This window comes from Trichosurus vulpecula, chromosome 5 (assembly GCF_011100635.1).
Source record: "Trichosurus vulpecula isolate mTriVul1 chromosome 5, mTriVul1.pri, whole genome shotgun sequence".
NCBI classification, from domain to species: domain Eukaryota; kingdom Metazoa; phylum Chordata; class Mammalia; order Diprotodontia; family Phalangeridae; genus Trichosurus; species Trichosurus vulpecula.
The window spans coordinates 146,481,931-146,496,241 of NC_050577.1; the positions used below are offsets into that span (position 1 = coordinate 146,481,931).

Below are 14,311 nucleotides of genomic sequence, written 5' to 3' on the forward strand. Positions count from 1 at the left end.
GCTCAAAATGACTAAGATAATATTTTGCATCCCAAGTCAGTGCTGATCCAACTTTCCATCCAATTATACATCCTAAAAACTCAGTCCATATTAGAGATCATCAGCCTTTCAAAGGCAGTATGCCAAGTTTTCCAGTTTTTCACTATCCTTGGGGAAGTCACACTTTAAATCATTATCAGCTAACATCTGAATTATGATTTAGCACATTATCAAGAATTAGTTGACAGTCAGCTGAGCACAGGAGGAGTGGGGAAGGAGGATATGTGGCAACTGTAGTGAAAAAGAAAAACCAGTATGGAACTAGGGGAAAAGGAGAAGGCCAGAATGGTGAAACCTGGCTTGATAAAGATAGGTTGGATGATGCCAAAGAGAAAACTCACGTATTTATATTTTTCCAGGATCAACTTTGGCCATGCTACTCAAAATTATTTCAACTACCATCCTGACCCATATATAGGAATATGGGTAGGGCCTGGGTTTTCTTAGGCAGTGCAGATTTCAAAGTTGACTTGTTATAATAATGTGAAAACCAAAGAGAAAAAAAATTGTCAATTTTCCTGTCCTGATTTTGGGTTCAGGGAAATTATGAACACTAAGCTTTGGAGTTTGAGAATCTGACCTGCATGCAGATTTTACCTCTTTTATGTTCTACCTTTGTGACTTTAATCTCTTTGGGCCTCAGTTTCCTCATCTATAAAATAATAGGGGTGTACTAGATGGTCTCCAAGATCCCCTTCACCTCTATATCTATGATCCTGTGGTCACAATAGCCTTAAACTGCTAAGCTCTGGACTAGAACACACTTCTCCAGTTTATGATCTAGGCTGCTTAGCTTATTTGGTCAAAGCCCGGTACCAGTGCAGTCAAGGTCACATGCTTTTCCCCAACCTGAGGCAGTTAGTTCTATGGCCACATATTACACTCAACCTTTCCAACAAGGGAAATAAAAAGAGAAAGTATAGATGGATGAGCACAAATTCTTCACCTCTGCTAGAAAAACTGTTAAAAGGAAATGCTTCAACTGAAGGTCAGTAGTGTCATTTTCATGTAGGAAGAACAGCACATTTTGCATGTCCTTTGAGAAAGGCTTAAATGCTAAAGTCAAGCTAGATTACATCTATCATTATGCTTTGATCTCCCAGACCTTCTGCTCTGTCACAGTAAATTAGATTAGTTGAATTGGGCTTCTTTTTTTTCTGTCCTGCTAGTTTATTCAATACTCAAATGTCTTCAAGGTGATTTTCAAATTTACATTATGATTTTTTTCCTGGAACTTTTCTGGGTACAAGAGTTAAATTTATAAAGCCATGATTTTTTAGACACATTCCACGGACTTTTTTTTTTCAATGGCACTACCCTAGCTTCCTTTTACAGTTTCTGGACATTTCCCTATTCATGTTTCTGTTCCCCAAATGGGTAGCCCTTCAAAAACTCTTGCCAATTCTTTTAGTATGCTATGATGCAAATAATAAAGTCCAGTGAATTTTGGATGGGTAAGTAATTTAATTTTTGGAAGGGCTGTGTTACTCTGGGCAAGTCACTTAACCCCTCAGAGCTCTGGGGAACTCTAATTAATCTACCTATAAATTGCAAAGTAGGGTATGATTAGTATTGGCAGAAGGAGTTTCTCATACCAATGGAATCACAGATTGTGTTCAAATATCTTAATCCATTAATACCTATTAAATTCCTACTATGTGCTGGCAACCTATGGCACTAAAAAATATCTCCCCTTAAGGAGTTTCCAGCTTGATTCCAGTTTCTAAAACATGGATATCCTTCCTTTTCAACACGTTGATCTGTTTTTGTAAAGATAAAAATGAAATAATATGCACAAAGTGCTGTAGACAGTAAAAAAAGTTTTCTTTTCCCTCCAAACTTGTTTTTATCCATGTAAAACTTCCTTGACCATGCAGACCAACAATTTCTTTAAAATTTTTGTCTCAGAGACTTGTCTGGATGTGCTGAAAGGTTAAGTGAGTTGCCCATGGTCACACATTTAGTAGGTACAAGAGGCAAGATTTTAAACCAGGTCTTCCTTTCTCCAAAATTAGCTATCTATCCACTTAACCACACTGACTCTCTGCAACTCTAAAATGTTAATATTAGAATACATCTAGAAAATTCATATTATAGTCATCCACCAAGTCTTCCCTCTCTACTTGGCTTTCCAGTTTTACAATCTGAGCATCTAGTCCCTTTTTCTAATTTCCTCCAAGGAGAGAATAATAGAAGCATTACTTGCTTCTGCCTTTTTGATTTTATCTATTATTTGTTCTTCCTTCCCATAAAATAAAAGCACAACATTTTCCTTTACCCTCTGGTTCCAGCTAAGAAAATTTAATTCCTGTGGGGAAAAAAAGACACCACAAGACTAATTGCTCTAAGCTAACAGACATTAAAAGGGTCACAACAGCTCCCTCCACAAAAAAACCAAAAAACCAAAAAACAAAAAAACCCAATGCTAATTGCTCTGAACTAGCAGACATTAAAAGGGTCACAAACAACTCCACCCCCCCCCCCCAACTGAAAAAAGGGTGAGGAGACAAGACTTGCATCTCCTTCTCATCATACAACAGTAATTTCGGCATATTATGAATAAGCCTGACATAATGGGTTTTTCAGTAATGTATTTCAATATATGATTCTGTAAAGATAGGTAATGTCTTTCTGGAAACATGCAAGAAATTCAAAAGACCCACATTATAATGCATCCACTGCAGACCTAAACATAATCTCAATATTACAACAGAGAAAATAAAATCTGATGCAACGCTGTTTACATACCACGAAGAAAACGCATACACAGCATGTTGGTTATAAGTTTGAGAAGTGAAATAGATGGAATTCAGTCATATTGTGTAAATAGAAGAGGGTGGGTATGTGGTAGAGCTGGAGGAGTGTAAGCAGAAGGGGTGGGACTTGCCAGAAGCAGCTATTTGCAAAAATGCCCTTTTCTTTTCCATTCATTCTCTTCCTAGTTTTGGTGTCTGGCACAGTCCCTTACAATTACTCACCAGCTTCCCATTCTAAAGCTTTAGAAGGTACCTGGAGTGTTTTCCCCCCTAACACGTTAAGTAGAAAACAACACTACATTCAATGTATGATTTAAATTGAAAAAGCTGTTTCCCCTCTTCTCCATTCTAAGGGCCTCAAGGGTTGCAGGCTAAGAAAGGTCCTTTACTTTTGTCCCAAGCTCAAAAATCGAACAGAACGGATAAATTGCGAAGTAACGAAACTGTTTCAAAGGCAGTTAAGTCATTTTCACAAAATGCTTTTAATCCCCTTCTCCTTGCTTTCTGGTGAATCTTTGGTACTGACAGCAGCAACAAAGGATTTGATGGCAATCCTATTTTTCATCTCTGGACATTTCAGATGCCCCGAAAAAAGGGCAACGGGGCCCAGCAAGTTCCTCAGTTCGCTCCACGCACAAAAAAAGGTGTTTTTTTTTTAATCTTTTATCACGGATCTCTCCACCCCATTAAAAGTTGTTATTGCCAAGCACTCTCCTTGGCTGCCTCCTCTCCAGCCCTTCTCTAAACTCAGGAAATTAAAGCCGAGGGACAAGGAAGAGGCTTCTTTCTTTCACGTTTTCCAAACCCAGAGATGAAGGGGGAAAAGAAGGAGGTAGTGACACCAGGGAGAGCAGAAATGGCAGGTGGGCGAAGAGAAGTGACAGAAATGGGTGACGAGGAGGTAGGAGATGGAAAGGTAGGAGAATGGGAGCATGATGTGGGCGCAAGAAGTGAAGAATGAAAGGAAAGAGAAAGATAGCAAGGGGTGGACGGGGTAAAGGAAGGAGACAGGAGGCGGGGGGTGAGGGGGAGGCGACACAGGGATGTGGGAGTCTGTGGTCCATTCGTGGGCAGTCAAAGAAGGGAAGTGCTCACCGTTGAACGCCCCTGGCTCGCCGGACTCCTCCTCTTCTTCGTCCTCCTCCCCGTTCTCAGACTCGGTCTGCACTGGCTCCTCTGCAAAGTTGACCCCCCGGCTGGGGGTGCCGCCCCCAGCGGCTCCGGCCGCGGCCAAGTCACCAGCGCCGGGGCCTCCCTTACGCCGGTTCTCCTGCTGGAGGCGGGTGAAGTGCTGCAGGGCGAACTCCAGCAGGTCCCCGGGCTGGTGCCTCAGCACCTCCACGGTGAAGCTCTGCAGCAGCTCCGTGAGCCCCGCGGGGATCTCGATGCTGCTCATTGCGCCGGCCGCCTTGGCCCCCGCCGCCGGGGGCAGCGGGACTCCGCCGGCACCGCGTCCTTCCCCGGGGCGACTACGGCAGTCGACGGCCCCGGACTGAGGTCAGTCGCCGGCAGCGCTCCCAGACCTGAGGCAGCCGAGCGAGCCGCGAGCAGGTGAGGGCCGCTCCCTGGGCACCGACCGCTCGCCTGCCCGCGCTCTGGCTCCGTGCGAGCTGCAGTCAGGGAACTACGGCCCCGGAGGGGCGGCAGCATCTCCAGCTCCTCCCGCGCCCGCCCTGTCTCTCCTCTACCCCCTCGAGAGCCCAGCCCAGCCCAGCCCACGCCCCGCCCGCTCCCGCAGGAGGGAGGGGGTGCAGCGCCCATCCATGTGACCCCGGAAACCATGACAACCACCGCCCAGCAAGGGCGCTGCGCCTCCGCCCCGCCGGGGAACACTGGGCTCCCCAAGCTCGCAGCCCAGGGGGAGAGGGTTTGCAGCGCGGCGCTGAAGCGCTCTCCCATCCCTTCTTACTCCTCTCCTACACGTACATACTCCAGGGCGGCCCTGGCGCCTGTTCCAAACTCAGCAAGCCTAAAGTTGCTCCTGCTCCTCTTCCTCCTCCAGTGGTCTTCCTCTACCTCCCTGCTCAAAGTCGCAGAGACCTGTGTCGTGCTTGGTCTCCATGGCCCCTCACTTTCAGACCTGTCCCTATTCCGGCCACCTAGATCCTCGGGCGCTTCTACACTAGCAACTCCTTCAATAACAGTCCCAGTATTACCACACTCCCTAACCGTGAAGCTTTAAACTCTGTCTGCATTCATATCTGTCTGTACGAATATTGGGCAAATCTGCATAGTTTCCTTTTCAACATATTTTTCTCCTGGAATCTAGAAGTAAAAATTAGAACTGGTAACATTAAGTATTCAACAGCTTTGTGTTTATGTTATATTATTCTCTTTTATCCAATGTAATGGCACTACATCTTGAGAGTTTCATAATTGTTATATTCCATCTTCCCATTTTTCTTGCCTTTCTTCATTCTCCCCATTTTTGTGTGCCTTTATTATTTCCTGTAACCAATTTCATGTTTTGCACCCTCTATTTTCACATTTTTTCACACTCCAGTGTATCTAAGGGACTGACATTTATCGTTTGTGACAAAAGCAACTAAATTAATAATAGCACTTATAGGCTACTTTAAAATTTGGGAATCACTTTACAACTGTACTCTCATTTTATCCTCATAACAACCCTAGGAGTTAGGTGCTACTATTACTACCATTTTGCCAATGAGGAAACTAAGGTACCTAGAGTTTAAGTGACTTGCTTAGGGTCACACAATGACTGAAGCCATATTTGAGCACGGCTTCATGACTCCATGTCCAGCGTTCCATCTTATGCCACCTTCAGCTTAAATCAGTATGTATCATTAATTTTGAGACAATTACCAAGGTGGGGTAGTGCCCAATTATTACTCTCCTCTTGGAAGGGGGTGGGGAGAATTAAAAAATTAACCGAGTTGCCCCAAGGGGGAAGCTAGGTGTCACGCTGGATAAAGTGCTAGGCCTGGAGTCAGGAAGACTCAAAGTTCAGAACAGTTCAAATCTGGCCTCAGACACTTCCTAGCTGTGTGAACCTGGGCAAGTCACCAAACACTGTTTGAATTAGTTTCATCATCTGTAAGATGAGCTGGAGAAGAGAATAGCAAACCACTCCAGTATCTTTGCCAAGAAAATCCCAAATGGGGTCACAAAGTATTGGACATGACTGAAAAATGAATCAGCAACAACAGATATGTTCAGAGACAAAACAATTTTCTTGCCTGGTCTGGATTTAAAACTTGGCTAGTTATACACTCTGATTTGGATGGCATTGCCATCAAATGATAATGCTATGATACTATATAGAAGCAACAGGGGTATATGAGGAAACAAGCAATGGACTTAAGAATCAGAAGGGACCTGGGTTCAAATCCAGTAGAATGTAAGCTTTTTGAAGGTATTAACTTCTTTATTTCAGGAACTTTGTGCATGGTAGGCTCTTAATATAGGTTTGTTTAATTAAATTGAAATCCTGCCTTGAACACTTACTGGCTCTATGACAAGGATAAGTCTCTTAGCTTCTAATCCTGAAGTGGGGATCATACAATTTGCAGTATTGATCTCACTGTGATGCTGTGAGGAAATCCCTTTTAAATCTCAAAGCACTATACTAACATTATTATTACTATAGAGAGAAATAGGACTTGGCAGTGGATTTTCTCGATTACCAATTTCCTTTCCATTTGAATGGAACTTATACTATGTTTGAGGGTTTTGAGTTTTGTGTCAAAGAAAATTTTATTTAGCTCATAAAATGTTTTTGCAACATTTATACTGTAATATTTTATTTTATCCTCCCTAGCCAGCATGTCTTTGTAAATAAGTAGTTGAAGATGGCTTATTCATCCTGTTTCATGTATGTGTCCACCCACATAAAAGAGGAAATAGTTTCCTTCTGGTGTTCAAAGATTCCTGACTGGTAGAACATCGCTGAATAGGATCACAGATTTAGACTTGGCAGAGATTTTAGTCCCACTAAGACCTATCTAGTATAGTCCTCTCATTTTTCTCCTGAGGAAACTGAAGCAAAGAATGTGACTCTATGACAGTCGCCCAAGATCTCTCAAGGAAGTAGAACCTGCATCCTTTCCCCATGCCACTTATATGTAAATCAATCCAAGTAATAGCCTTACCCTTATTTATGACCTTATCTTGTTCTTTATTATGCTCTCTATTCATCTAGATCATCTAGCTATTTCCATTTAGTTTCAACCTCATAATAATGCTATTTTAAAATGCCATTCAGCATGAAAGAACATTAGGTTCCAAATTAAACTGCCTGAGTTTGATTTCAGGGTTTGCACTTATTTGTATTAGCTCAGTCGAGTCACAATGTCTCTGACCTGCAGTTTCCTTATTTGTGAACTGGGGATAATAAAAAATCTACTAGCTACCTTCCGGGATTTTTGTGAAGATCAAGTGTAACGATATATGTAAGATTCTTGAAAAATGTCAAAACCTGGAAGACTTAGGAATTCTGAAACCCAACAACCTAAGAAATTAAAGGAAGAGAAGGATTTGAGCAGAAGAAGAAAAGAATAAGTATGCACATCACATTTCATAATGGGAACACCCAGGGAATTTTATTTTTAAAACATTTATTGAATATTTAGTCATAAGTAACAGCTTTCATCAATATAAAGAAAATAAAACTTCACTAAACAATTTTTAAACTTAACTAAACTTAATTTTTTAATTTAAAAAAATCAATAATTCAACTATATTTACATATACAAACTTTAAAAATGAGAAAGAAAAAAAAAACAAAAAAGTTAGGTCAAGGTTCACACATCTCTGAGGAAGAAGAATGTAGATTCTTACCATTGTTTTTACCAAGATTAGAGTGAGAGGGATTATGATCTCCATGATCCCTTTAAGCTCCAAATCTATTATCCCATAATCTATAATTAAAAGTTAATCACGTGATATTCTGTCTCCCACCTCCTTGCTTTTGCACAGGCTGATGCCTAAGCCTGGAATGACCTCCTTCCTTACTTCCAACTCCTGGAATTCCTAGTTCCTTATAAAGATCAATTCAAATGCTGCCTCCTACATGAAGCCATTCTTGATCCTTCCCATTCATTACTGTTCTCCCTCCTCAAAAATTATTTGTGTTTAATTTACATGTATATTTGGTATTTAGTGCTGTTCCCCTATGGGACATGAACATCTTCAAAACAACAACTGTTTTCATTTTTGCCTTTGTATCTTCCCCAAACCTAGCACTATGCCTAGCATTTGGTACACATTTATTAAGCACCTGTGCTCCAAACACTGTGCTAAGCACATAATAGATGTTAGAGAAATCCTTGCTGAAGTAATATATCTTTATTTTGAGCCTTGAGTCAAGGGGAGAAGGAGGTTCTTCATTTAATATACGAATAATATTTACATTAGCATTCTTCCTGATACTCAATGTAGATCTTAACTGAGAAATTCAGAACAGAATCTTAGATTTGATAGTAATTAGCAATGCAATCCTAGATAAATCACTTAACTTCCTGAAACTTCAGTTTCTTGAATTATAAAATAGAGGTAGATAATAGGGGGGGTCCCCCAAGTCTGAGTGCAGTTTTAACTGCACTTAGCCTTTTTGGGATACCTTGTACTTCTTGGGTATCTTACCCTCTCCCAGATTATTATAAGGAAAGTGCTTCATAAAACCTTAAATGCTATGTAAAATGAATGGCCTGTGTATCTATCTATCTATCTATCTATCTAAAGAGGAGCAGCATAGTATAGTGGAAAGCTCATTAGCTTTAGAGTCAGAAGCCTTGGATTCAAATCATGCTTCAGATACTTATTACCTTATAAGGTACCTGTATGGCCTTGGGCAAGTCAACTAGTCGATTTGGATCTCAATATCCTCATCTCTAATAATGAGGGAATTGGATTAGATGATGATGATGATGGTGATAGCTATAATAATAACTAGCAGTTATATAATATTTTAATGTTTACCTAGAACTCTACATCTATGATCCTATGAATATGCAGTTCTGAAGATCCCACCATAACAAAATAATTTCATTTATGAAGATTCCTGTTCCCCAACAACATTGATAGATAATTTGATATTATAAAAGGCAGTCAATAAGCATTTATCAAATGCTTGTTATGTGCCAAGACACTGTGCTAAGTATTGAGAATACAAATGCAAGTGGAAAGACAGTTCTTGCCCTCAAAATTTACATTCTAATGGGGGAAGATACTACTTAAAAAGAAGCTAAAAAGGGGGATGGGACAAAGGCTGTGAGGGCATGGTGGAGAAAGTTCAGAGTGCAGCCCAAAGAGGAATGAGACCTGGCTGGCTTGAGTATTCCCCTTAAATAGAGGTTCTGGGAAGAATAATCCAATCAGAGGAAGAGATATTAGTGACAGAAGGTACTTCCAATGTGGATATTCTAATGTGAAAAGAAAGACATGATTCTATTAACTTTTAAGGTGAATAGCAAAAGCAAAACTGATTTCTTGAGGGTGGGAATCAAGGAAGAATATATTTCAATGTATCTCCAACATGAGCACACCTTTATTTTCCAGCACTCACCCACTCTGACTCCCTCTCCAGTGAGTAACTCCCACATGCTCCCATTTTCCTTTTGGGTAGTACAGAGTCACACAAGAGAAGGCATGGTCGGGCTGCAGTCTCCTCTTCGGATCTCATTACATTATTTTTCCCCACAACCCTCCTGTCTTCTGAACTTCATTTGAGGACACCACCATCCTTTTTGATGTCATCCTCTGTTCCTCACTTTCACTCATGCCACGTATGCAATCAACTGCCAAATCTTGACTTTTCTATCTCCACATCATGTATTGCAACCTTCCCCGTTCACACAGTTAACACCTTAGTTCAGGCCCTCATCACCTCTTGACTGAACTATTCCAATGATCTCCTAATTTATCTTCTTGCCTCAAATCTCTCCCCACTCCCATCCATTCTCCACCCAGCTGCCAGTGATTTTTCTGAAGTATAGGTCTGGCATGTCACTCCACTACTCAACAAACACCAGTCATATCGTATTGACTCTAGGATTGAATATAAACTCTATTTGGCATTTAAAGCTTATCACAATCTATTCACAACCTAACTTTCCAGGCTCCCTTGTTTTTATTTTGTATTAACCAATCAACAATTTTTGGCTATGGGCCAGATAATATACTAGGTACTTGGGATGCAAGGACAGAAATGAAAAAGTCCCTGCCCTCAAGGAGCTTACATAAAATCAAGGGAAACAATGTGTGTGTGTGTGTGTGTGTGTGTGTGTGTGTGTGTGTGTGTGTGTGTAAAATAAAAGGAAGGGGAGGGTTCCATAAAAACTTCAAGTAGAAGCTAAGCTTTTAAGGAAATAGGATTATAAGAAGCAGAAGTGAGGAGGGAGTGCATTCTAGGCACCAGAGATAGCTAGTACAAAGGATGGAGATAAGGAGCTTGTATTATGTATAAGGAACAGCTAGAAGGCTGTATATGTACTCTTCTGCCTACTTGTTGTTTCTCCCTTAGAATGGAAGCACCTCCATTTTATCTTTGAATCCATAGCCTAGAACAGTGACTGATACATAGCAAGCTTTTAATAAACATTTGTCAATTGACTGAGAAAAGGAGAGAAATAAAAATGTGAAAGTCAGCTGAAAGACCCATTTTGTTCAAGTATTGGTTAAATAAAACTATTGCCATTTTTGAAAGCAAAACTAACATAATAGAAGAATCAGTTCCACAGATGAGCAATTTATGATGGCTAAATTCACCATCATTTTTAATTAAATGCCAAACAAAAATGAAAATTCATGAAAAGTAGCATGGGTTTGTTTGAGTAAGATAGTACTTAATTCTTAGCATAAAGTAACTATTAAGACAATATTGACATCATTTCAATGCTGTAATATTTATATCTTTCTAGCCATTAATTTGTGTACAGTAAATAGCAAACATTAAAAAACATGAAGATTATGAAATTTGTCACATGAGATTGCCCTTGCAGATCTAGCTGTCTGGGATATAATTTTTGAAGTATGAGGTTTAAAAAGACTTTAAAAAAATTCTAAGTAAACCACTGAACTCTTTCTGTGTCTGGCTTATATTTTTGACAGTGTCAAACACTTCATTTCCCCACATTCCCTTTTAGGAATATCAGAAAAGCAAAAGAACACTGAAAAGTATTACTTTTTCTCACAGCTACAATACATATTTTAAAATGTCATAAAAGTAACAGTAATTGAGTAGTTGGACAGAAAATTCATTCTACATACACTTTAATTTTAAACAAACTTTTATTAAGGATGTAATAATAATAATAGCTAACATTTATACAGTGCTAATTCTGTACGAGGTACTGTGCTAGATGCTTTACAATTATCATCTTATTTAATCCTCACAACAAGCCCGGGAGGTAAGTAATATTATTATCTCCATTTTACAGATAAGAAAACTGAGGCAGGTAGAGGTTAATGGACTTAGTCGAGGTCATAGTAAATCTGTCAAATCCAGTCTGAGACTAGATTTGAACTCAGGACTTCCTGAGTCCAGACCCAGTGCTCTATGGCACCATCTAGCTACTATCAATTCTATGTACAAGCTACTCAGTGAGGCAAGAGAATTCCAAGGTAATTGAAAAATAAGTTGATGATCTCAAGGAGCTTACTTACTGGGAGGCAGGGGAAAATAACAGCTGACATTTACGTGGTCCTTTCATGTTTGCAAATGAGATGACACACATTATCCATTTGAGTATCACAACAGCCCTGTGAGAGATAGGATATTATTATCTCCATTTTACAGATGAGCAAATTGAGGTTCAGTAGAGCCAAGTGCTTTGCTCAGATTCATACAATTAATTGTGTATCCAAGACAGGATTTGAAACCCAGGTCTCACTCATCCCAAGTCTAACACTCTATCTATTAAGCACACTGCTTCTTCATACAATAAATACTATAAAATCTGCATTGTTATTTCAATAATGCTTGGAAGAGACACGAAATCCTTTTCATGGGAACCAGCAAGGTATAATGGAAAAACCAGTAGGATGCCCAATTTCTGCTTCTGCCCATAACTAGCTGTGTGACCTTGGGTAAGTCATTTAACCTTTCTGTGTCTCCATTTCCTTATGGGTAAAGTAAGGAAATTTAATTATATGACTTCCTTAAGTTTCTTTCAGTGCTAAAGTTGGTGATTTGAAGGAGCTGTGATGAAGAATTATTGCCACATGTGCAAATAGGAACATGGCAATAATCTTGTAATTTAATTCTTTACACTGGGCAGTCTGGAGAAAGCGATGAGGGGTCAAGCTGTAGTGATGACATACAAAATAAGGGGGCAATTATAGGGACGTTGGAGAGGATTATGGGTAGGCAAATTGATGATATACAAGCATGTTTTTCTTTTTTACAAAATCATATTCAACATTTTAAAATTTAAATTAATAGGTTCTTACTGTTCTAACTTCAGAACATTCCTACCATTTGACACAGACTCTCCCTTTAATACTTCAAAGGATGTATGACCTCAATGGTATGGATACTCCCTTCTCTTGTGCAGATCACAAGCCATCCGTAGGCAGGAACTGTTCCAGGGACAATCTGCTTGAGAGAACAACCAAATCCCTATAGCTACGAGGAAAGTCTGGTTGGAGTCAACACACTTTGATGTCTTCACACATATTTGTATGTCCTGACATAATTTGCTTAAAATGATTTAAGGTTCCTGTTGTGACTATTATAAAGTACATTATAAACATGACATTATAAAGTACATCACTAAAATTTCATTTATCCTAAACTGTACTCTCTTATTGCTGTTGTTCAGTTGTGCCCAACCCTTCGTGACCCCATTTGGGGTTTTCTTGGCAAAGATACTGGAGTGTTTTGACATGTCTTTCTCCAGCTCATTTAATCGATGAAGAAACTGAGGCAACCAGGGTTAAGTGACTTGCCCAGGGTCACATAGCAAGTAAGTATCTGAAGCTGGATTTGAAATCATGAAGATTTCCTGACTCCAAGCCCAGTGCTCTATCTACTGAACCACCTGGCTGCCTTTCGTTATAAAGTATTAGTTACGAGTACTTCACCAAAATTTCAGTTATCCTAACCTGTGCACAGTAGGCCCCTAATAGATGTTTGTTGGATTGAATTGAAATTGGAAGGATATTAAGTTAATCTGTAAAATGAAGGTTGGGTTACAGCGATTCTGAGGTCCTTCCAGCTATAGATCAATGTTCCTATGATCCTTTGAATAAGTGATATATTTTAACTAATTCCCAACTAGCAGGGAGAGAATGGGGCTTTGGCTCCAGGGTGCCAGAATCTAGAAGAATATACTTCCACCCCATGGTGACCACTGTTCTTGGACCTAACTTCTTGATGTTCCACTGGCTCACTCAGCCATCCCTGAGATGGAACCCCTCTCTGAGGGCCCATCTTCTGCCTTAGCCTCTCTAAAGGTGAAGGTTGGAGTCTTAGGGAGACAGTCTGCCCCCTTCATCCACACAACTGCATCCAAGATAAGTGTGTCCTCTGAGCTACTGCTGCTTCTTAATTCTCAGCTCAGCCTCAGACTAAATCTGCTGTGGGAGCAAGAATCCTGAACTATTGCTCCAGATCAGAATCTTCTTTGTAAGCGATTACCTGACAGCAAGTATCATTACCTTTTCCTTCAAATGGAGACAACATGGTTCAGAGAGGTTAATTTTTCTCCCCAATAACCCATCTAGTTAATGCTCTTTTCAGAATTCACATCTTAATTTCTAATCTAGTTTGTTTTTTTTTTTTTAATTTCTGTTTGACTCCCTGGAACATTTATTTCTTGAACCCAAGAGTACTTCAGGCATGGTTTGCAAGAACTATACATTATGAATTGCATTTACGTTTGCTCCAAGAATGACTCTTTGTTGCGTATTTATTAAACTATCAACACTAGCTTCTTCAGGGGCTGGATAATGAGCGGATAAAACTAAAAACTAGACTGAAATGAAGTTGGGTGGCTGTATTGGGGATCCTTGAAGAGTTTGGCCTTTGTTTCCTTTGATCAATTCAGTGTCTTTGATTGAGTCTTACTAGGTGCTAAGCCCCAGGTGCAAACCCCTATTAGGTGCTAAGCCCATGTGGGTGTGAATTGGTAACTAAGGTAGGGCCCCAGGTGGGGCCAATGAAGGGAGGTGCTAACACCAGAGCCAATTGAAGGAGCCTAAGTTCTGGTTGCTCAGATGACATTTAATGACTGAAACTGTATAAAAGGAGAAGACAGAGCTATTTGCTCAAGGCTCTCATTCTTGGTGGGTCTGGGCCAGCCCTTGTTATGAGCTCCCAGGCTGAACTTAGATGTTGGTAACTATGAATTGTCTTTGGCCTGTCTGTCCATGTTTGTAATTTGTTTGTATTTGCTCTGAAGTTCAGGGTGCTGGATTTTTTCCCCTGAACTAAGTGAATGGTATTTGTAAGCTGAATTAAGGTAAGCTTGTTAACCCCTTAATGTTGTTTTCCTTAGTAAAGCAGATCAAAAGAACCTGGGCTTTTGCAGTGTTCTGTGAACTGGTTGTTGTTG

At 40.2% G+C, this 14,311-nt stretch overlaps 1 protein-coding gene across 1 annotated transcript in view; it reads right to left on the bottom strand.

Moving 5' to 3' along the window:
• The window catches only part of PRKAR2B (protein kinase cAMP-dependent type II regulatory subunit beta), a 170,058-nt gene extending 165,556 nt beyond the window's left edge, over window positions 1-4,502 (bottom strand). The window contains exon 1 of the mRNA XM_036758598.1: window positions 3,891-4,502. Within this exon, the coding sequence (XP_036614493.1) occupies window positions 3,891-4,191 (301 nt within the window). The 5' untranslated portion in view covers window positions 4,192-4,502. The remainder of the gene's footprint in view (window positions 1-3,890) is intronic.
• Between the last annotated feature and the right edge of the window lie 9,809 nt (window positions 4,503-14,311).